The sequence below is a fragment of the Delphinus delphis genome, chromosome X (assembly GCF_949987515.2).
Source record: "Delphinus delphis chromosome X, mDelDel1.2, whole genome shotgun sequence".
NCBI lineage: Eukaryota > Metazoa > Chordata > Mammalia > Artiodactyla > Delphinidae > Delphinus > Delphinus delphis.
The window spans coordinates 26,403,286-26,426,974 of NC_082704.1; the positions used below are offsets into that span (position 1 = coordinate 26,403,286).

General features: G+C 41.2%; 1 protein-coding gene across 1 annotated transcript; it reads left to right on the plus strand.

Moving 5' to 3' along the window:
• Positions 1–890: 890 nt before the first annotated feature.
• Positions 891–20,401, plus strand: NKAP (NFKB activating protein). Its single transcript, XM_060003048.1, has 9 exons — positions 891–1,406; positions 4,369–4,449; positions 8,929–8,999; positions 9,181–9,318; positions 11,791–11,854; positions 13,798–13,907; positions 14,005–14,080; positions 15,439–15,588; positions 18,637–20,401. The coding sequence occupies exons 1-9, from the start codon at positions 1,018–1,020 to the stop codon at positions 18,809–18,811; spliced, it is 1,254 nt and encodes a 417-aa protein (XP_059859031.1). The 5' UTR covers positions 891–1,017; the 3' UTR covers positions 18,812–20,401.
• The last annotated feature ends 3,288 nt before the right edge of the window (positions 20,402–23,689 follow it).

A 23,689-nucleotide genomic window follows, 5' to 3' on the forward strand; every position in this document is an offset into this window, starting at 1 on the left:
AGGGAGGGCAACATTCCTAGTTTATTGGTATGGCAGGCAACACTTTTTTTTTTTTTGTCCTCACATATGATGGGACTAGTTTAAGGAGCTAGACAAGGAGAGGATTATAAATTCCTTTTGCTGGAGCACATTGGTGGCGATGGGTGGCTGAGGGGTAAATATGCAGTTTTCCTCTGTGCTGCGAACCTAACTGGAATGTTAACAGGCTCAAATCAGTAATACAGAATTTGTGACCTCTAAGCTAACTGGCCAATATGGGGCTTAGACATTGTAGCTCTCCACCAATTTAGATAAACCCCCTTTAATTTGCTTGGAATTGTAAAGAAAAAAAAAGTGTGTGTGTGTGTGCACGCGCGCGTGCACGCGCACTTATACATACATACATAGACACATTTATTTATTTACTTATTTAGTTACAACGTACTTATTGTTCATACGGCCGCTCAGTGACATGTGTCCTGTGGTCTGTCGTCCTTCCCTTCAACTATTTCAACTCAAAGCTGAAAAAAGTACAAGGTCTCGGGCTTCCCTGGTGGCGCAGTGGTTGAGGGTCCGCCTGTCGATGCAGGGGACACGAGTTCGTGCCCCGGTCTGAGAGGATCCCACGTGCCGCGGAGCGGCTGGGCCCGTGAGCCATGGCAGCTGAGCCTGCGCGTCCGGAGCGCCTCTCACTGGCCGCAGCAGTGACAGGCCCGCGTACCGCCAAAAAAAAAAAAAAAAAAAAAAGTACAAGGTCTCCAGTAGAGCTTAGATTTGAGCAGCCTCAGTCGGAACCCGAAGGATGAGCCGATCTAGTTGCCCCACGGCTTCTTTATACGGATACACACATCCCGTCCCATTGGCAGGACCGCCTACGTCCGGGGAAGGAATTTGCCGACGTACTCGGAACTGTTTCCAAGGTTTTCTCGGGCTCGGGTGGTGTCGCGGTTGCTGGTCCTGGGAGCCAAGGCAACGGATATCTTCCCAGGTCGCGAGAGCGCCCCCTTCTCCCACGGCTTCGGGGACCCAGCAACAGCTATGGCTCCGGTGTCTGGCTCCCGCAGCCCGGAGTGGGAGGCCTCGGGCTCCGGGGGGAAGAAGCGTCGCAGTTCTTCGAAGAGCCCTAAGCCCAGCAAATCCTCTCGCTCCCCGCGGGGCCGCCGCTCTCGCTCGCACTCTTGCTCTCGGTCCGGGGACCGGAATGGCCTTAGCCATCAACTGAGTGGCCCCAACCAAGGCTCCCGAAACCAGTCCTACCGCTCCCGCTCGCGGTCACGCTCTCGAGAGCGGCCCTCCGCGCCGCGGGGCGCCCCTTTCGCTTCTGCCTCCTCGTCCGCCTATTATGGCGGCTACTCACGCCCCTACGGGAGCGACAAGCCATGGCCTAGCCTCCTGGACAAGGAGAGGGAAGAGAGCCTGCGGCAGAAGTGAGTGAGACGAACGTACCTTATCTTTCGTGAGCCCACCAGCCTTCAGTGTCCGATTTATCGTTCATCTTGCTCCCGACTATACCCATTTCGCTCTCTCTCCCTGACTTGCGCCCATTTTCATCCCTTCCTTCAGTCCACCCACGATAACAGCTTATTCGCCTTTTCTACTCTAGGTTTTCACTCCTCCCCGGGCCCCTTCATCTAGTGCGCTGGCCTCCCGCAACCCCCTCCTGCCTCCTGGCTTGTAGCGGACATGGCCAAGAGCCTCAGACGTCCCGGAATTATAGCATTTACTTGGTGTGTCGTTATCATTCGTGAGCATGTTTTATTCCCCACTAGACTGAGCTCATGGAAAGTAGGAGCCCGGTTTTATTGATCACAAAATTCACCGTGCCTAGCACTTTGTAGGCGCGCAACTTTTGCTTGTTGAATGATCAAACAGGTTTGAGATGATAGGGTAAGTGAGTGGAATTGTTTTGTAGCGATTTGGGAAGGGTTGAGATTAAGGCTTAAATTGGAGGGGAGGAAAACCTCTGAAACAAGATGTTTGAATAAATGTAGGAAAAGTGATCTGCTAAACTGTAGATTGGACTACACTAAGAAAGATCTTGTTAAGTGGTCTCAATCTTGAGCATGAAAAATTAGGTCAGGGTGAGATCAGATCTCTAATGAGACTGAGTATTGGAGTGGAAAATGAATAGTTTAAGGAGGAGAAAGGAAAAGGGTTATAATTATTGCTTTGTAAGTTTAAAAATTTTTTTTACTTTTTAAAAATTGATTTATAGTTGATGTACAGTGTTTTAAGTTACAGGTGTACAATATAGTGATTCACAATTTTTAAAGGTTATACTTCATATATAGTTATTATATGCTTTGTAAGTCTTAATATCTAACACTTATTGGTTGTTAAATTGTGTATCACTTACTGTACTGAGTGCTTTACCACACTGTATGTGTTTTTTAAAAACCAAGAAATTAAAAAGTATAACAGGCATTTAGGAGCAGGTTAAGGTTCCAACAGGTGAGAGATGTCTTCATGAATCTTTTTCTTCCAGGAGTGGGAGGTAATAAAATGTAGTGATGAAGAGGACAGGCTCCAGAATCAGACTGCCTGAGTTTGAAGCCATCCTTTGCTGCTTAATAGTTGTGTGACCTTGGGCAAGTCACTTAACCTCTCTGGGTTTCATTTCTTCACCATTTAAAAGGGGATAAAATAGCACGAAAGCTTTTTAAGAGTTGTAATGACTTAGTGCCTGGAACATAATAAATAGTCCTTAAGTGTTAGCTGTTAGTGTTCTGGGCATGGGAGCAGAAACAGTACAAACAGTCCTGAGTTAGGTTGGAGACCTACTTTTCCAAATTAGAATTTCCAGAAAGTTACCCCCAGGCTGTGTCGATCAAAAAGCATCCAGTTTTCTTATTAGACATTCTTCACCAAAAGATGTCAGAATTCCTTGGATGAAATTCGCATTTGTACATTTAGAAGATAAATAATTTATCTTAAGAGTACAGATGAAGTCAGGTGGTGGGAGGGATAAGAACTTGACTGCTTGTTTTTTTCAGCCTGTCAAGCATTCTTTGTCCTATATGTATATATTCAAAATTTGGCTGTAAGTATGTCCCTTATTAGATTTTTTTTAATCTTTATTGGAGTATAATTGCTTTACAATGGTGTGTTAGTTTCTGCTTTATAACAAAGTGAATCAGCTATACATATACATATATCCCCATATCTCCTCCCTCTTGCGTCTCCCTCCCACCCTCCCTATCCCACCCCCCCATCCCATCCCTCTAGGTGGTCACAAAGCACCCAGCTGATCTCCCTGTGCTATGCGGCTGCTTCCCACTAGCTATCTGTTTTACATATGGTAGTGTGTATATGTCCATGCCACTCTCTCACTTCGTCCCAGCTTACCCTTCCCTGTCCCCGTGTCCTCAAGTCCATTCTCCAGTAGGTCTGCTTCTTTATTCCCGTCCTGCCCTTAGGTTCTTCATGACCATTCTTTTTTTGTTTTTTTTAGACTCCATATATATGTGTTAGCATAAGGTATTTGTTTTTCTCTTTCTGACTTACTTCACTCTATGACAGACTCCAGGTCCATGTTACTTCAAGTGGGAAACCTGAATCTGACTCTGCCTGATTACACCTTTTACCCTGAATAAAGAAGAAAAATAATTTATTTTTTAAAAATCAAACCAATTATATTTATTTTGTAAGGTTTTTTTTTTTAAACAAGTAGCATCACAGCAGCTAAACTTTGAGGAATTAAGCCTTAGTTTTTTTGTGTTTTGTGTGTGTGTTTATAAGTAATATCAAAAATTAAGAGAAGAAATCACAAACATAAGACAAAACAAAAAATTTTGTGTCTTCCAAGAGTAGATAGAGGATTTACTCCTTTTTGAAAAAGGAATTAAAGGGAAATCAGAGAAAACAAGTGCTGTATCTTATTGAGTACAGTTTTTGTCAAATAAAACTTTTCTTTCACTTTCAGAGCTCCTTTTATTTTCTACTTCTAATGCTTTGTTGTTATTTTCTTCATTAATTCCTGAGTTTCTGAAAACAGAAGTTTTGACCTTATCAAAAGTAGAGAATTCTCTTTACTTTCATAAGGATACATAAACAAATGAAGTTATTTCCAAATGTAAGACTGTCTCTGTCACATATTGCAGAAGGTGAAAGGAGCAATTAGGAGCTATGTCATGCATGCGGTGGAAGGACAGCCTCCCAGGCTGAATTTCTGGCCTGGCCTGTCAGGCTGTCTGTAGTCTGTACCATTTGATAGTACCGTCAGAACATCAGATCCTAAGTGTTGAGTTTACATTTAAACCAAGTTTTTATTAGTTTAAAGTTTAAACTGTAAAGGGAAAATGGAACTTAACTGGACTCCTTTGACTTTTATTATATATTTAGGAAACAGTTTAGCCATGGTGTTATAATTTACCTGCTTATCTCTTCTAGGAGATTAAGTGAGAGAGAGAGGATTGGAGAATTGGGAGCTCCTGAAGTATGGGGACTTTCTCCAAAGAATCCAGAACCAGAGTAAGTGATTTAAAAATATATTTTTTAAATGCAACATTTGTTTAAATCCAGAGTCTATTGTCAAATTTTTTGTTAAGAACTTTAACTACAGCTCTTTTTTTCCCTCTTTCTTGTGATTTATGCTCTTCTACTCGTTAAGTTTTAAAAAAGTTGAACATACCTAAGGATTAAAACATGCTCCTAGTGGATTTTAGCATGCTAATTGTTCTCTTTAAGTTGTAATTCATGAGGTGCTAATTTCCTATTCATAGAAGGGTTCAGTGTTGAAACAAATACATTTATATTATTTTGAATTATTTTTTCTCAATCCCGTAACTGATTGCATGTCAGACATTAGCATTACAAAGCGTTTTTTTTTAATGAACATACTGATATGGGTTTGTTTAGTTTCCTGCATACAGTATTGTTGAAGGCCTAATGCTTTTTCTTTTTGCCTATTTTTTTTTCTCTTTGGTGTTGTTCATAAGCTGCTTCTTCCCTCTCCTTTATTTCTGTGTTTTCTTTAGATTGAGTTGAGACAATGTGCTTGACAGGTAAACCTGTTATTTGTAACAGGGTGATAAAGCATTATTATCTGAAAGTTCTTTTTTCTTCTTAAAAAAATTATTTTTCCCACCACCTGTTTTTTTTTGTTTTTTTTTTTTTTTTGCTGTACGCGGGCCTCTCACTGTTGTGGCCTCTCCTGTTGCGGAGCACAGGCCCCGGCCGCGCAGGCTCAGCGGCCATGGCTCACGGGCCCAGCCGCTCCGCGGCATGTGGGATCTTCCCGGAGCGGGGCACGAACCCATGTCCCCTGCATCGGCAGGCGGACTCTCAACCACTGCGCCACCAGGGAAGCCCACCTGTTATTTTTTTTATTGAGGTATAATTGACATACAGTATTAGTTTCAGGCATACAACATAATGATTTGATATTTGTATATATTGCAAAACAATCACCACAATAAGTCTAGTTAACATCCATTACCATACATAGTTATAAATTTTTTTTTCTTGTGATGAGAACTTCTAAGATTTACTTTCTTAGCAACTTTCAAATATGCAATACAGTATTATTATTATTTTATTTTAATTTTTGGCTGAGTTGGGTCTTTTTTGCTATGCATGGGCTTTCTCTAGTTGCGGCGAGCGGGGGCTACTCTTCGTTGCGGTGCGCAGGCTTCTCTTTGCGGTGGCTTCTCTTGTTGCAGAGCACAGGCTCTAGGCGTGCAGGCTTCAGTAGTTGCGGCTCGCGGGTTCTAGAGCGCAGGCTTAGTAGTTGTGGCGCATGGGCTTAGTTGCTCCGCGGCACGTGCTTCTCGGACCAGGCTCGTACCCGTATCCTCTGCATTGGCAGACGGATTCTTGACCACTGCACCACCAGGGAAGCCCCAGCATTATTAACTGTAGTTGCCATGCTATACATTACATCCCCAGGACTTATTTATTTTATAACTAGAAGTTTGTACTTTTTTATACCCTTCACACATTTTACCCATGCCCCACCCACTGGCAACCATCTTCTGTTCTCTGTATCTGTGAGCTTGCTGGTTTTTTGTTTTTTAGAGTTCACATATAAGTGAGATTATATGATATTTGTCTTTCTCTGTCTGACTTATTTCATTTAGCAAATGCCCTCACAGTCCATCCATGTTGTCTAAAATGGCAAGATTCTTTCCTTTTTAAGGATGAATAATATTCTACTGTGGTGTGTGTGTGTGTGTGTGTGTGTGTGTGTGTGTGTATTTCTCACAGTTCTTTTTTATCCATTCATCTGTTCATGGATATTTGGTTGTTTCTATATCTTAGCTATTTTAAATAATGCTGCAATGAGCATGAGAATGCAGATATTTCTTTGAGATACTGATTTCATTTCCTTCAGATATATATCCAGAAGTGGGATTGTTGGATTATATGGTAGTTCAATTTTTAATTTTTTGAAGAACCTCCATACTGGATTCTATAATGGCTGTACCAATTTATATTCCCACTAACAGGGTACAAGTGTTCCCTCTTCTCCACATCCTCACCAACACTTGTTATCTCCTGTCTCTTTGATAATATTCATCCTAACAGGTGTGAAGTGATATTTCATTTTGGTTTTGATTTGCATTTCCCTGATCACTAGTGATGTTGAGCATCTTTTTATGTACCTATTGGCCATCTGTGTGTCTTCTTTGGAAAAATGTCTATTCAGATCCTCTGCCTATTTTTAAATCACATTGTTTGTTTGTTTGCTATTGAGTTGTATGAATTCTTTATATATTTTGGATATTAACCCCTCATCAGATGTGATTTGCAAATATTTTCTCCCATTCAGTAGGTTGCCTTTTCATTTTGTTGATGGTTTCCTTTGCTGTGCAGAAGCTTTTTAGTTTGATATAGTCACACTTACTGATTTTTGCTTTTGTTACCATTGCTTTTGGTGTCAAATCCAAAAAATCATTGCCAAGACCTATGTCAGGGAGCTTACCACCTATGTTTTCTTCTAGGAGTTTTATGGTTTCAGGTTTTACATTCAAGTCTTTAATCCATTTTGAGTTAATTTTTGTGTAATGGTGTAAGATAGTGGTCCATTTCATTCTTTTGCATGTAGCTATCCAGTTTTCCCAGCACCATTTATTGAACCGACTGTCCTTTCCTCATTGTATATTATTGGCTCCTTTATCATAAATTAATTGACCATATATACATGGATTTATTTCTGGGCTGTCTGTTTTGTTCCATTGATCTATATGTCTGTTTTTATGGCAGTACCATGCTGTTCTGATTTCTGTAGCCTTGTAGTATAGTTTGAAATCAGGGCGCATGATGCCTCGAGCTTTGTTCTTCTTGCTCGAGATTGCTTTGGCTATTCAGGGTCTTTTGTGGTTTCATGCAGATTTTAGGACTGTTTGTTCTATTTCTGTGAAAAAATACCATTGGAATTTTGGTAGGGATTTCATTGAATCTGTAGATTGCTTTGGGTAGTATGGATATTTTAACAATATTAATTCTTCCAATCTGTGAGCATAGAAAATCCATTTCTTTGTGTCTTCTTCAATTTATTTCATCAATGTCTTATAGTTTTCAGTGTACAAGTCTTCCACCTCCTTGGTTAAATTTATTTCTAGGTATTTTATTCTTTTTGATGGAATTGTATTCTTAGTTTCATTTTCTGATAATTCGTTATTAGTGTATAGAAATGCAACGAATTTCTGTGTATTGATTTTGTATCCTGCAACTTTACTGAATTCATTTATTGATGCTGACAGTCTTTTGGTGGAGTCTTTGGGATTTTCTATATATAATATCATGTCATCTGCAAGTAAGGACAGTTTTACTTCTTCCTTTCCAATTTGGGTGCCTTTTATTTCTTGTTCTTGCCTAATTGCTCTGGCTAGGACTTCCAATACTATGTTGAATAAAAGTGGTGAGAGTGGGCATCCTTGTCTTGTTTAGCTTTTCACCATTGAGTGTGATGTTAACTGTGGGCTGTTCATATATTGTCTTTATTATGTTGAGATACTGAAACTTGTTCTAACAGATGCCTTTAAAATACTCAAAGAGGGCTTCCTGGTGGCGCAGTGGTTAAGAATCTCCCTGCCAATACAGGGGACATGGGCTCGAGCCCTGGACCGAGAAGATCCCATGTGCCGCAGAGCAACTAAGCCCGTGTGCCACAACTACTGAGCCTGCACTCTAGAGCCCATGAGCCACAACTACTGAAGCCTGCGTGCCTAGAGCCTGTGCTCTGCAACAAGGGGAACCATCGCAATGAGAAGCCCGCGCACCACAACAGAGAGTAGCCCCTGCTCGCCGCAACTAGAGAAAGCCCGCGCGCAGCAACAAAGACCCAACGCAGCCAAAAATAAAAATAAATAAATAAATTTATTTATTTTAAAAGAATACTCAAAGAATTAGAGTTGAAAGGAATCCTAAAAATAATTTTCTAGGCAATTTCTAAATTATTCCAGATGTGATCTTCAGAGGAAGAGACTGTGATATGGAAATTCCCTTTTTAAGCTATTGTAGAATGTTAATAACACTCATTTTCAGAATTCTCTTACAACAGGATGAAATCTCTGTAGCTGTAGTGTGTTAGATTCTTGCTCTGGGGAGACAGAACAGTTGCTGCTCTACCGTATGTCTGTTCCACAAGTAGAATGAAATTATGAAGTCTTCCCTCAGCCTTCTTATCTCCAGTTTCTCTCCTCTTTCCTTATGGTTCCTGTTTCCCTGCATTTGCCTTGTGGTTTCTTCGAAAATATAAATCCTTCATGCTGCTTTCAGTGTGAATAGCATTTTGTTAAAGCTTTATGCAAATGTAAATGATTATTCTACTATTATGAAGGTGGTTGGCCGATAAGCTGTACTGTTACAAAAGCAGTCCGGTGCTGGCTTTGAATGGTTCTTGGACAATCAATTTGTTACTGAAAAATTTTAAGTATGTATTTTTATACTCTGTGGTCCATATTTTATCACTTTCCTGATTCTTACTACAGTTTTCTTTAAATTCAGCTCTGATGAACATACACCAGTAGAGGACGAAGAGCCAAAGAAAAGTACCACTTCAGCTTCTACTTCAGAAGGTATTTTTTAAATATAGGACTTTTTTATTGAGAAGTTTAAAAAATACGTTTATAAATAGTTGAACATTAGACTTTACTCAAATCGCCTGTCATCAATTCCTTTTCAGTATTTTTAATACAATAAAATTGATGCTCAGAAATACTTCTTTAGAAGTTAGTTTTTTATTTGTATTTTATGTAGAAGAAAAGAAGAAGAAGAAGTCTAGTCATTCAAAAGAAAGGTCCAAGAAAAAGAGGAAGAAAAAATCATCTAAAAGAAAACACAAGAAGTATTCTGATGATAGTGACAGTGACTCTGATTCTGAAACAGACTCCAGTGGTAAGAAAGCCAACATCCTTCTGTGAGCCTTACTTCAAAACTAGTTGTACTTCTTGAAAGCTTATTTTAGAAGCAGGTTCTTAAAAACAATAATAGCCAAGAGTTTTGAACACTCACTGACTTTGTGTTGGGCACCCTGCTAAGTGCTTGATATGCATTATTGCTATTTAATCCACACAGTCACTGTAGGACACATCTTAGAGATGGAGAAATGGAGGCCCAGAGCAGGTTATAAGTACCGCACCCAAGGCCACACAGTTGGGATTCAGACCTAAGCCGTGTGACTCCAGATTGGTTGTGTGTAGCTGTACAAGGCATGTGGCACCGAACCATGTTGGGGTTAGTCTGTGAGACGTGTGGTGCTAAACCAAGCCACAGGGGGCTGCCTCAGCCCAGTGGAGCAGCTCTTTTGTGAGATTCTCACACTTAGTGGGCACCTTTGTGCAATTTTCAAAAAGGTGCACCATAGGGGACTCCCTCTGGCCAGCAGCTGATTTATGTATCACACTTCCTGTGGGGCGGCACATCACAAAAAAGTCACCTTTTTGTGCCCTCTCCTGGCTGATGACTGACAGAGGGTGCCTCCTCTGGGGACACGTTACACTAAGGCACCCCTTCCTCTGATGTCACCTGGGTTTCCTGGCCCTCACTGTCACCTTTCTTCCTCACTGCTAGAAGCCTGAGCTTTCTTGAAGCGCAGATCTGAGCATGGCGGTCCCTACTTAAAATCCTTCCACAGTTCTCCATGGCCTTCAGGGTAAAGTCAGATCCCAATTGTAGAGGAATAACTGAGGACATGGAAAGGAGACGTGACCCATGAACCCCTCGGCAGACCGAGGGTTAGCGAGTAAGCCAGAACTGCAGGCAGTCCTGGATACTTTGGGCGCTGATCCATGAAATGACCTCAGTATAATCAGAATGATGGGAACACAAGGAGATGTCCTTGTGCTGCTTGTGAGCTCAAGGATGAAGCACGGCATGTCTTCAAGAAAGCCCACTGTTGCTTGTCTAATCAATACAAGCATATATTGCTGCTTTGGCATTTCTGGAATGTTAAAATTTTAAGTCTTAAGATGTAAACATAGATAATGCTTAAATAAAAGTCACCACAGCAGGATGAGACGGCGCTGTATTGCCTGAGCGAGCAGCAGCCCTCTACTGCTGTGCTTCTGCACAGTTCATCTCGTGTGATGAGCTTACTTTCAGCCCTGTCATAAGAAAACTGCAACACCAATTGATCTCTCGCATCACGTACCCTGTGGCTCTCCTGCAGCGTCCTCTTTGACCTAAGGATGACTTTCCATCTCCTTGATACTGCACGTCCTTTCTCTTGACTCTGTCGCTTGATACAGAGAGTCCGTCTGCCTACAATGCCTGGCTGATGACTGACAGAGGGTGCCTCCTCTGGGGACACGTTACATTAAGGCACCCCTTCCTCTGATGTCACCTGGGTTTCCTGGCCCTCACTGTCACCTTTCTTCCTCACTGCTAGAAGCCTGAGCTTTCTTGAAGCACAAATCTGAGCATGGTGGTCCCTACTTAAAATCCTTCTGCAGTTCTCCATGGCCTTCAGGGTAAAGTCAGATCCCAATTGATCTCTCACATCACACGTACCCTGTGGCTCTCCTGCAGCGCCCTCTTTGGCCTAAGGATGACTTTCCATCTCCTTGATACTGCACATCCTTTCTCTTGACTCTGTCGCTTGATACAGAGAGTCCGTCTGCCTACAATGTTGGTCTCTCCCTGCACGTGGCTTGGCTTACTCATTGCTATGATGGGCATGCATTACGTTTGTAATGAAACTGATTTTAAAAATAACTAGCTTAAGAGTCACCTTTTCCTGGTCAACCATTCCTCAACCACTATCCCCAAATCAGCCTGATTTTGAGACTCCTCTGTATGCCCAGAGCACCCCATGCTTCCCTCTCACTCAGATTCGCCTCTTTCCCTGTGTCTCCTCCACTAGAATGAGCTCCTGGAAAGCAAACCCCCAAACACACACATCATGAAAATACTCAAACATTGAGAAAACTAAAGGGAGTAGTATAATTAATGCCATGTACAGTACTTGTCACTCAGGTTTAACATTTGTTAGCATTTTGACATACTTGCTTCAGATAGGGATTTTTTTGTTGAGATAGTCAAGGCAAATTACAAATATCACACTGCCACCCTAAATATTTCTGTATACACCTCTAAACAATAAGGACATTTTTGTATCTAACCACAATACTATTATCTCATGCAATAAGGTTAATAATAATACCCTATATAACCAAATGCAACTTTAATTTCTATGTCCCCCGTGCCTAGCACATTTCCTAACAAGTAGAAATAAATGTTTGAATGAATTTGAATGAATTAATTTCTCTGTAACAACAAATGGAAGAGTAATAAGATATTTATCTACTCAAGAGTATTGGGGTTTTAGAGTTAAAAATTTTTTAAATTATAATGTGCTTTAATTTGCAGATGAAGATACAAAAAGGAGAGCAAAGAAAGCCAAGAAAAAGGAAAAGAAGAAGAAACGCAGATCGTCTGTTTTTTTCTTTAATTTTTATTATGGAAAAGTTCAAAAATATAGAAAATTATATAAAATAGTGTAATGGACCTCCATGTAACCATCACCCAGCTTGAACAATTATCAACTCATTGGCAGTCTCTGCTGCCTACCCCCCCACTATTTGAAACCAATACCAGATATCATTTCATCCATAAAGCTGCGAGTTTCTCTAAAAGATAGGCATTCTTTAAAAAAAAAAAAAAGTACAATACTGTTAATCCGCCTAAAATGTTTAACAGTAATTGTTCATTCAATTCTCAGTAGTTTTTGGTGTAGTTTATTCAAATTAGGATCCAGACAATGTACATAAATTGTGATTGGTTGATATGTCTCTTACATCTCCTGAAATAGGTAGCTTCCCCTTCCCTTTTTGTTCCTGCAGTTTTTTTGTAGCAGAAACAAAATCATTTGTCCTGGAGGGTTTCCTGCGGTATGGATTTTGCTGGTTGTATTCTTACAGTGTTCTTTTCACATGTTTTCTGTCCTTTGTATTTCCTATAGATTGACAGTTAGGTCTAGACACTTGATAAGGTTCAGATTTGAGTTTCTGGCAGGAATACTTCATAGGCGGTGCTGTGTACTTGCAGCAGGAGGCAGATAATGTCTGGTTGTCTCTTTTTGTTATATTAACTGGCATCACTAGTCATTGTCTAGGTCCCTTATATCATTGCCAAATGGTGATGGTCTACTTCTGGCTTTCTTTCTTCATGTATTAGGTAGAATAATTCTATATGAGAAACCTACCCTTATTAACTATTTGGTTACTCTGAAGTATAGTTGGTATAGTAAGGGCAGAATAATTGCTTCCTTTTTTCGTTTTATGAGTTTTCAAATAAATGAGTTGGGGTTTTTTAGTATCATTATGAACCCAAGAATTCAAACATTTGATGTATTTTAATCCATTACACTGAAAATTGTTGATGTTCAAATTGGTAAGAGCTGTTTTTTTTTTAATTTTTTAAATAAATTTATTTTATTTATTTATTTTTGGCTGCATTGGGTCTTCGTTGCTGTGCGCGGACTTTCTCTAGTTGCAGTGAGCGGGGGCTACTCTTTGTTGCCGTGCGCGGGCTTCTCATTGTGGTGGCTTCTCTTGTTGAGGAGCATGGTCTCTAGGCGCACGGGCTTCAGTAGCTGTGGCACGCGGGCTTCAGTAGTTGTGTTTCACGGGCTCCAGAGCGCAGGCTCACTAGATGTGGCACACGGGCTTAGTTGCTCCATGGCATGTGGGATCTTCCCAGACCAGGGCTCGAACCCATGTCCCCTGCATTGGCAGGCGGATTCTTAACCACTGCGCCACCAGGGAAACCCAAGAGCTATTTTTTAAACTGCTTTATTTCTGCTATCTTTCTACAACATGAGAACTGTATTTTATTGTTCCCTTAGGGATCTTCTTTTTTTTTTTAATAAATTTATTTATTTTTGGCTGCATTGGGTCTTCGTTGCTGCGCGCGGGCTTTCTCTAGTTTTGGTGAGCAGGGGCTACTCTTCGTTGCAATGCCTGCGGGCTTATTGCGGTGGCTTCTCTCGTTGCGGCGCACAGGCTCTAGAGCACAGGCTCAGTAGTTTTGGCGCATGGGCGCTAGAGTGCAGGCTCAGTAGTTGTGGCGCACGGGCTTACTTGCCCTGTGGCATGTGGGATCTTCCTGGACCAGGGCTCAAACCCGTGTCCCCTGCATTGGCAGGCAGATTCTTAACCACTGTGCCACCAGGGAAGCCCCAGGATCTTTTTTTTATAGTGAAACATGATTTGGTTAAATAAGTTAGATTTTTTTAATTAAAGTTCTTCTCTAATAAGTTTGAATTAGCTGAGCATCAAGATCATTTCAGTCAGTCCTTCATTGCCTTGAAAAAAATAAGATGCCCTTTAGCATGGGAATATTAAATCAATTTATATCAAATTATAATCATTACAGGAAGAAATATAAGAAAAAGAAGTCTAAGAAGAGCAGAAAAGATTCCAGTGATTCAAGTTCTAAAGAGTCCCAAGAAGAGTTTCTGGAGAATCCCTGGAAGGATCGATCAAGTAGGTTCTTCTGCTAGACTTCGACTCAGAACAGATAAAACATTAAATTAACTGATTAGTCAAAATGTGAATATGTTTCTGAACATCTTTTGTGCAGAGCCTGAAGAACCCTCAGATTTGATTGGCCCAGAGGCTCCCAAAACACTTGCCTCTCAAGATGATAAACCTTTGAAGTAAGTAAGAGTGTGTTTATAATCTCTAAAGTACCTTCCCAAATGTATGGTCCTAACGTCCTCTTCCAAGCTTATCTTCCTCTACTCCCTTATTTAGACGCCAGGTTCCAACTGAGCTGAACTAAAACTTCCCTGTATTCACTGTGCACTTTCACCTTATTTCTTCCCCCAATGTGCCTTCCCTTCTTTCCCCAGTCCTGATTTCTTTACTACCCCCAATTTCTTCCTGTTAAAATGCTTAACATTCTTCAAAGCCCTTTTCAAAAGGAGGGGGCATATGCTGATTGCTGATATCGTCCCTCCACAGGTAGGTGTGATTCCTACCCCTCTTTATTTTTTATTTCTTTATTTTTTACTTTGTTTTATTTATTTGTTTGTTTGTTTGTTTTGGCTGCATTGGGTCTTCATTGCTGCACGCAGGCTTTCTCTAGTTGCAGCGAGCGGGGGCCACTCTTCATTGCTGTGCACGGGCTTCTCATTGCGGTGGTTTCCCTTGTTGCAGAGTACAGGCTCTAGGTGCACTGGCTTCAGTAGTTGTGGCACGCAGGCTCAGTAGTTGTGGCTCGTGGGCTCTAGAGTATAGACTCAGTAGTTGTGGCGCATGGGCTTAGTTGCTCCACGGCATGTGGGATCTTCCCGGACCAGGGATCGAACCCATGTCCCCTGCATTGGCAGGTGGATTCTTAACCACTGCACCACCAGGGAAGTCCTCCTACCCCTCTTTAATCCTTTAGTCCTCATAGCGTTTTCTTTCTTTTGTGCAATGTGTTACATATTCTACATTGTATTAGTGTTATATCCTTATTAATATGTAAGTGCCATAAGAACAGAGATTATTTTTATATTACAAGCTTTGAGTTTAATAGCTATTCAAGAAGAATTCAATGAATTGAATGAAGCGATGGTAGTTTTCAAAGTCCCCTTGAATGAAAGTTATTTGAGAACCGTTACTGTATAGCATTATTATTGGTTATAAGTCTAATAAATATGTTAATTTGAGATATATTATTTCTTTACTTTTTTTTTAAAGGGAAAAAGGTAAAAGGAGTTCGCTGGAGGCAGAAGCAATAAAGGCAATACCTGTGGGGAAAATTGATCCATAATTGTAAACCATGAATATATGCTCACTAACATCAGTTCTTTTATTCTTCCAAAGTATCTCTGCATTTCTGGGTTAGTGATATAGGTCACAGTGCAGTGTTCCCTAGTTAAGTTGAAGTAATTTACATTGGACTTCCCAGCATGCTGCCCAGCAACTGTTATTCCTACTGTTCTCTGAGAGAAATGGTTTTTTGTGCTCTCTTTAGATGATGAACTTTTTATAATGAACCTTTTCTGAATTCTATATTACTTCGTAGCTATGGCCATGCTCTGTTACCTGGTGAAGGTGCAGCTATGGCTGAATATGTAAAAGCTGGAAAACGTATCCCACGAAGAGGTGAAATTGGCTTGACAAGTGAAGAAATTGCATCATTTGAATGCTCGGGTTACGTAATGAGTGGTAGCAGGTATGTTCTTGGCATTGAGGTCAGTTTCCTTTCTCACTACCAAAATTATATTTTGGTGACATTTTCATTAAGTGACCATTCCTAATGAAAAGAAAAGTATAAATATAGGCTTAATATTGGTTTTGTTAGTATAAATGTAGTTGTCTAAAATTCCAAGTAGGTATGCAACTCGGCTGTGTCTCCAACTTCAAAGAATCAGTCTTTTCAGTGTCCTAATCCATATTTTGGTACAGATAGTTTATCCTCCGGAGAATATAGTTAAATTCAGCTATTTATCACTGCCCCACGAGGAATGTGGCATTCTGGTAGTTAGGAAAGCATTTACATAAGACAGTGTTTCCTGTTTTCTGAGTTTGCCTCTAGTTCTCTGTGGAGTCAGAGAACTTGGACTCTCTAGTTCTCTGGACTCTGAGAATGAAGAGCAGAAAAGGATTATGACAGAGATCAGTTTTAGCATGAGAAAAGGAATACAAAATTGGGAAGAGAAAGCAAAGTCCCAGGAAGAACAAGGAGAGTGAACTAATAGGGTATCAGTACCAAGATCAAACTGAATTTTGGATTTTTTAAAACTTCATAAACTTTTAAAAGTGGGTAAACATTTTTAAGTGAAATTGGAGGCAAATATTTGTGGAACCCCTGAAGCATCTCCAGAATCTTGGAATTCTGAGGACTGATATTTGAAAACATTATATCTAAGGACCAGTAAGACAAGAAAAAGAAATTAGAGGCATAAGAATTAGAACAGAGGATATAACACTGTCATTTTTTGTGAATGATATGATTTTTTACATAGAAAATCCTAAAGACTCTTCAGATGAATTACAGATAATAGGAAGGTTTAACGAATAGTTGGATATAATGTTAACACCCAAAAATCAATTGCATTTCTATGTACCAGCAACAAAGAACTAGAAAGTGTAGTTAAATAAAAAGAAAACATTTATAATAGTATCAGAGAATATGAAGGACTTAGGAATAAATCTTCACAAAAGATGTCCAAGACCTTTACAGGGAAAACTATAAGACATTATTAAGAGACATTAAAGAAGACCTAAATAAATGGAGAGGTATCATGTTCATGAATAGGAAGGCAATATTGTAAAGTTGTCAGTTCTTCCAAAATTAATCTGTAGATTCAGTGCAGTTCCAATCAAAATCACAACTGAGATTTTCATGAAACGTAATAAGATGGTTCTAAAATTTATATGTTAAGACTAGCGGGCCAAGAATAGCCATCTTACTTCTCTGAAGAAGAGCAGGAAGGTGATTTGCCCTACCATATATGAGGGCTTATTATGAAGCTTGCAGCACTTTGGAAAGAGTGGCATAACAAATGAACTGTTCAACGGAATAAAATACAGAGCCCAGGGGCAGAGCCATACATGTATGGAACTTCGTTATATGAAAGAGCTGGTATGTCAGATCAGTGGGGAAAGAATGAACTAGGCAATAAATGGAGCAGGAAGAAAATGGTTATCTGTATGGAAGAAGCTGAAAGTAGAACCCCGTATCACCATATTTAAAAATCATTACAGCTAGATCAGGAGTTAAACATCAAAAACAACTTTAATACTCTTAGTATAAAATAATGAGATTTCTATTAGATCTTGGGGTGGGGAAGCATTTCTTAAAGAAGACCAAAAAAATGCACTAACAATAAAATAATATATTGATAAATTTGCCTGAGTTAAAAATAAGAACTTTTGTTCATCAAAAGACATCTTAAAATAAGTAAAAAAGACAAGTTCCAAGCTGGGATAAGATCTTGTAATACACACAACTGATAGTTAGTATTGAGAGTATTTAAAGAATATCTATAAACAATCCAAAAGAAAAGTGGGAAAATGACACAAACAGGCATTTGTCAGAAGGAAAAAATATATGGCCTACACATACAAAAAAGATGTTTGTTATCATTGGAAATGGAAATCAACATATGGAAATACCATTTTACAGCCATTTGATAGAGAAAAGTTCAAAGTTCTAACAATTCCAAGCATTTGAGAGGATGTGGATCCACAGGCTCTCTTAAGTGTTGCCAGTGGTGGTATAAATCGGTACAACCATTTTGGAAAACATTCTGACATTATCTTGGAAAGTTGAGCATTCACATATTTTATGACCCAGCAACTCCATACCTACATACCCAAGAGAATCTTTCCCATGTACTAAGAGATGTGGACATTGATGTTTATTACAGCATCATTCACATGGCACTTTCCGTTCCAGATAAACTACTCACTATACCCTGAGCAACCTAAATACATTGTCATCTCCTTGACTTACCACCTGCCACTCCTCCACCTTCACACTAACCTGAATGATTCTCCCCTCTTTTCCTTACTCAGTTTGCTCTGTTTTTCTAGGCATAGTTGAAGCTTCATCTTGAATTGATTGTGCAGGATTGGGTACATATACATAAAAGAGGCAGGTTTTCATGAAGTTTTCCTTCTAAATAGGCAGATCTTTTGAAGATGATGTAAAAGTTTCCCTCTGCCTTGACCCCTATACTTTACTGATTTGGTCCTTGTGCTAAAATCCCTTCTTTCTTTTCTTTGAGCTGCAACTGAATTCTAAGGAAGTTAAATCCACCCACAAAACTCACCCAAAAATTCAGTTGTAAATTTAAACCTGGTTCTTTTGGTTGTATGATAAATTAGAACTTTGGAGAAGTTCCACCTGCTAGATGACAACTTAAATCTTATCCTACTATCAAGTCTACATATCACTTAGGAAGTTTAATAATTTGCCTGTTCCTAGTTGTTTTACTGGAAATAACAGAACCAGACTTAGGCCCTTAGTATTTGAAATTAATAACATTCACCCTATTGACAGAACCGCAGAGATCATTATTTGAATACTAGAAATGAATCAAAGGACATGTCAGCAGATAAAATGAATGATCTTTTGAAAATCTAACCCATTACAGAAACAGATTCTATTTGTCGGCTTTTTAAATAGACTACTCTGTATTAAGAAAGGATTAGTGAGGAAGCACTATGAAAATAATTACTGAGAAATTAAGCCAAAAAAAAAAATTATCTCCAGGCATCGCCGAATGGAGGCTGTGCGACTGCGAAAAGAGAACCAGATCTATAGTGCTGATGAGAAGAGAGCCCTTGCATCCTTTAACCAAGAAGAGAGACGAAAGAGAGAAAACAAGATTCTGGCCAGCTTTCGAGAGATGGTATACAGAAAAACTAAAGGGAAAGAGGACAAATAAGGATTTTCTGATTGTTCATCAGACATTTTTAACAACAAAAAAGAAAGTTTGGGTTCCATATATACACACAAAAAGATTATCATGATCTGAAAAAGCTTTACAGTGCTACTGTGCCTTCTATTTAATTCTTTCAGTCCTTCTATAAAAAGCTGCTTATTGATGTAACTTTAGCAAGCTCTTTGGGTTATTTTGGATTGACCAGAACAACCTTCTGGTTTAAAAATCCAAATTATGAATGAAACTCTGCTGTGTTGGGGGAGGTGGCATTGAGAGAAGGTGCTGGTGAGGTGAGAAACTGCACTCTCACACCACGGGACAGTGCTCCCATTAGCTCTACATGGTGCCCACTCCCCAACCCGTACCAACTGAACTTGGGAGAAATTATCATTCCTCTATGTTGAAGGTGTTATAAATGGACTTGATAGAAACACACAGGAGGCCACTTTTGTTAACAAAATGAAGGCATGGCTGAAAAAAGCAAATCTGGAATTTGAAGGTTGACTTGTATATTACAATATTATTGTCAGCTCTGGAAGTAATGTGTTTTGATTTTAGTCCCTACCTCCACCCCAAAACCAACAAACCAAAAAGCAAACTAACCCACAGACTTGTTGAATTGAAAACGTGAACATTAGTTTTAAAATTCTTAATAGGCTAATTAAAAATGGTTATTTCAAATATAAAATATTGGGAAGTCTCCTGTTGTGCCAGTGTAAGTATACATTATTTCCATCTGAGCTGTGTTTAGATCATTATTTGAATACTAGAAATGGATGGGAGTCAACAATGATCAGGAGTTTAATAAGGAAAAATATAATGAGTCATTGTTTTCATTGTTTTAACTTGATTGCTTCATAAGGATGAAGCTAAAATGATGTTAAACGTTTTTAAAGTCTGTCCTTTGTAATAAGCAGATTTCATTTTAAGCATTGTTAAACTTTTCAGTTTATTTTTTACATCTGTCATTCAGTTTAATCTGTAACTTCATATAGAACCCCTCACTTTCTCACTTTTTTATGGCTACTGTTGGCTTTTAAGTTTGGAGGAAATGGAAAATTCTGGGACTGTGAGATCCTGATCTTTTTCCTTCCCTCCTTTTGTTAAAGTTTAGTTGTTAGGACATACGAGCGAAGGGGGAGGGGATAGTAGAAGTTTTGACTGTTTTTGTTAAGGTTGTTTTGAGCTGCATTATTATGTGCCTAGGATAAATTTAAATTATCCGAGTGATGGGGAATTTCTGACTTTGCTGTTATAAAATGCCCTCTCTCCTTATAATAGTTTAAAGTTTTTTTTTAAAAAAAGTTTTTTCTTTTGAAGAGTACACTGCGTTTATTTAACCCCATAAATTATAACATCTTAACACATGTAAAATTTTTGTAAAGTGCTTTGAAAGATATATATTTTTTTTAACAAGTGGAAAATAATGTTCTTTAAAATACATCAAACTTTTAGTGGAAAATGATATTACCAGAAGCATGTAAGGATTTGTTCATCCTCTTCAAGAAATGGGATTTTTATGTAAAATATATATGTAGCACTGAATGCCAAAATGATGGGTATGTGTTATTGGAATTAAAAATGAGACTTGTTAATAAACCTATCGGGATGGTGTCTTAAGTCAAGAACGACCTTGAGAGGGGAGAGGGAGGGGCATTGGGTAATCAGTGCTTCCGGAGGTGAACTTCCTTGCCTTGTGATAGGTTTGAGTTAGTGGTCAGGACAGTCATTCAGACTGACAGTCCCTCAAACTTCTGCGGCTTCAGTGACAGGGACAGGAACGTGGTTGACTTGAACATTCTTCAGGCAGCCAAAAAGATTTCCACGCAGGAAGCTTCAGGGTTTTCAAATTAGCTGGGACACCTCCAATGTGCAGATGCTCCTGCGTGTGGGCAGTGGGGATGGGGGGTGCCGTCCAGCGGTGGAACTATAGTCTGCGTCCAGTTTCAGGTGCAGGATGTGCTGTTTTATGGTGACTGTCACTGAGTGCCACTGTCTGTCACACAGAGATTGCTTTGGTGTGACCGATGTCAGGATCCCACCTGCCTCACTGCCCACAGAGGCCATGACCTTTCCTGCCTCCATATAAACACATAAGAGCTCCCTGGGTTGACTTCCGATGTGAAATAGAATTCCAGTGAGACTTTTCGAGCGAATGCTGAAAACAAGCTTAAATTCTGGCCCCAAAAGCACGGAGTTAGCTAGGATGACATGACCTCCTTCTTGAGAAAAATAGATGCCTTTCTCCAAAGAGCCATCCAAGCAGGGAGACACCCCAAAGCTTGCAGAAGCGGTGTCCAGGGGTTTCAAATCCAACTGAAAGTTCCTCAGGCATCCCACAAAGCTGTTTTGGGGGAGGGTCTTTGGTTTTCCTGATGGAGACGATCCCAGGTAAACTGGTGCTCTGAGGCTGATGGTGGATTTTCCGGGCAAACTTCCCTCCCGGGCCCTCAGACCATCCACAACCAAGCGCCCCCTTTCTCCATCTTGCCCAAATGCCACCGTGTGCCACTTCCCATCACTGCACTTTGCTTTTGAGCTTCAGTTTTTTCCTTCCTGCGCCCAGTGCAAAGACCAGACGTCCTTTCGAAAGATGAAGAGCCATAAAGGAGTTCTTAGTGGACACGGGGAAGATGGTGGAAGAGTAAGACGCGGAGATCACCTTCCTCCCCACAGATACACCAGAAATACATCTACACGTGGAACAACTCCTACAGAACACCTACTGAACGCTGGCAGAAGACCTCAGACCTCCCAAAAGGCAAGAAACTCCCCACGTACCTGGGTAGGGCAAAAGAAAAAAGAATAAACAGAGACAAAAGGATAGGGATGGGACCTGCACCAGTGGGAGGGAGCTGTGAAGGAGGAAAGGTTTCCGCACACTAGGAAGCCCCTTCTAGGGCAGAGACTGCGGGTGGCGGAGGGGGAAAGCTTCAGAGCCGCGGAGAAGAGCACAGCAACAGGGGTGCGGAGGGCAAAGCGGAGAGATTGCCACACAGAGGATCAGTGCCGACTGGCACTCACCAGCCCGAGAGGCTTGTCTGCTCCCCCGCCGGGGTGGGCGGGGGCTGGGAGCTGAGGCTCCGGCTTCCCTCGGAGTGCAGGGAGAGGACTGGGGTTGGCTGCGTCAACACAGCCTGCAGGGGGTTAGTGCACCACGGCTAGCCAGGAGGGAGTCCGGGGAAAAGTCTGGACCTGCCGAAGAGGCAAGAGACTTTTTCTTCCCTCTTTGTTTCCTGGTGCGCGAGGAGAGGGGGATTAAGAGCGCTGCTTAAAGGAGCTCCAGTGATGGGCGCGAGCCGCGGCTAAAAGCGCAGACACCCATCCCACTTCTAGCCAGCGATTGAAGGAGTCGGCTGCTCCTCAATGGCCTCGGGGTTCCATGGGTTCAGTTGTGACTAGGACGGAGCTAGCGGGTTAGAGCCTGGGTGAGGGGTTTGCTAGAAGTTGGCTTTCGGTGGGAGCTAGGGTGTCTCCGTGGTGACAGCATCCGTGGCCTCCAGAGACACGGGTTCAAGACCTGGTCCGGGAAGATCCCACATATCATGGAGCAACTAAGCCCCTGTGCCACAACTACTGAGCCTGTGCTCTAGAGCCTAGGAACCACAACTACTGAGCCTGCGTGCCACAACTACTGAAGCCCGTGTGCCTAGAGCCCGTGCTCTGCAACAAGAGAAGCCACAGCAGTAAGCCCGCACACCACAACGAAGAGTAGCCCTGCTCACCGCAACTAGAGGAAAGCCCACGTGCAGCAACAAAAACCCAATGCAGCCAGAAATAAATAAAATAAATTAATTTTTTAAAAAAAACGCGGACCCCAGACACGGGCATGAGACGCCAAGGCTGCTGCTGCTGCCACCAAGAAGCCTGTGTGCGAGCACAGATCACTATCCACACCCCGCTTCCGGGGAGCCTGGGCAGCCCGCCACTGCCAGGGTCCCGGGATCCAGGGACAACTTCCCCGGGAGAACGCATGGCGCGCCTCAGGCTGGGGCAACGTCAATCCGGCCTCTGCCGCCACAGGCTCGCCCCGCACTCCGTGCCCCTCCATCCCCCCCAGCCTGAGTGAGCCAGCATCCCTGAAACAGCTGCTCCTTTAACCCCGTCCTGTCTGAGCGAAGAACAGACGCCCTCCGGCGACGTACACGCTGAGGCAGGGCCAAATCCAAAGCTCAGCCCCTGGGAGCTGTGAGAACAAAGAAGAGAAAGGGAAATCTCTCCCAGCAGCCTCAGGAGCAGCGGATTAAAGCTCCACAATCAACTTGATGCACCCTGCATCTGTGGAATACGTGAATAGACAACGAGTCATCCCAAATTGAGGAGGTGGGCTTTGAGAGCAAGATTTATGATTTTTTCCCCTTTTCCTCTTTTTGTGAGTGTGTATGTGTATGCTTCTGTGAGAGATTTTGTCTGTATACCTTTGCTTCCACCATTTGTCCAAGGGTTCTATCCGTTTTTTTTCTTAAAAATTATTTTTTATTTTAATAACTTTATTATTTTTATCTTATTTTATTTTACTTCTTTCTTTTTTCCTTTTTTCCCTTCCATCCCTCCTTCCTTCCTTCCTTCCTTCCTCCCTCCCTCCCTCCCTCCTTTCTTTCTTTCTTTCTTTCTTTCTTTCTTTCTTTCTTTCTTTCTTTCTTTCTTTCTATTCTACTTCTATTAATTCTTTCCTTCTACTTTTTCTCCCTTTTATTCTGAGCCGTGTGGATGAAAGACTCTTGGTGCTGCAGTCAGGAGTCAGTGCTGTGCCTCTGGGGTGGGAGAGCCAACTTCAGGACACTGGTCCACAAGAGACCTCCCGGCTCCACATAATATCAAACGGTGAAAATCTCCCAGAGATCTCCATCTCAACACCAGCACCCAGCTTCACTCAACGAC

Excerpts from the sequence above, each read along its gene's own strand:
- NKAP (XM_060003048.1), top strand. The coding sequence starts at position 1,018 with ATGGCTCCGGTGTCTGGCTCCCGCAGCCCGGAGTGGGAGGCCTCGGGC. Across the intron at positions 9,000-9,180 it reads TTCAGCTTCTACTTCAGAAG|AAGAAAAGAAGAAGAAGAAG; the intron begins GTATTTTTTAAA and ends TATTTTATGTAG. Across the intron at positions 13,908-14,004 it reads TCCCTGGAAGGATCGATCAA|AGCCTGAAGAACCCTCAGAT; the intron begins GTAGGTTCTTCT and ends TCTTTTGTGCAG.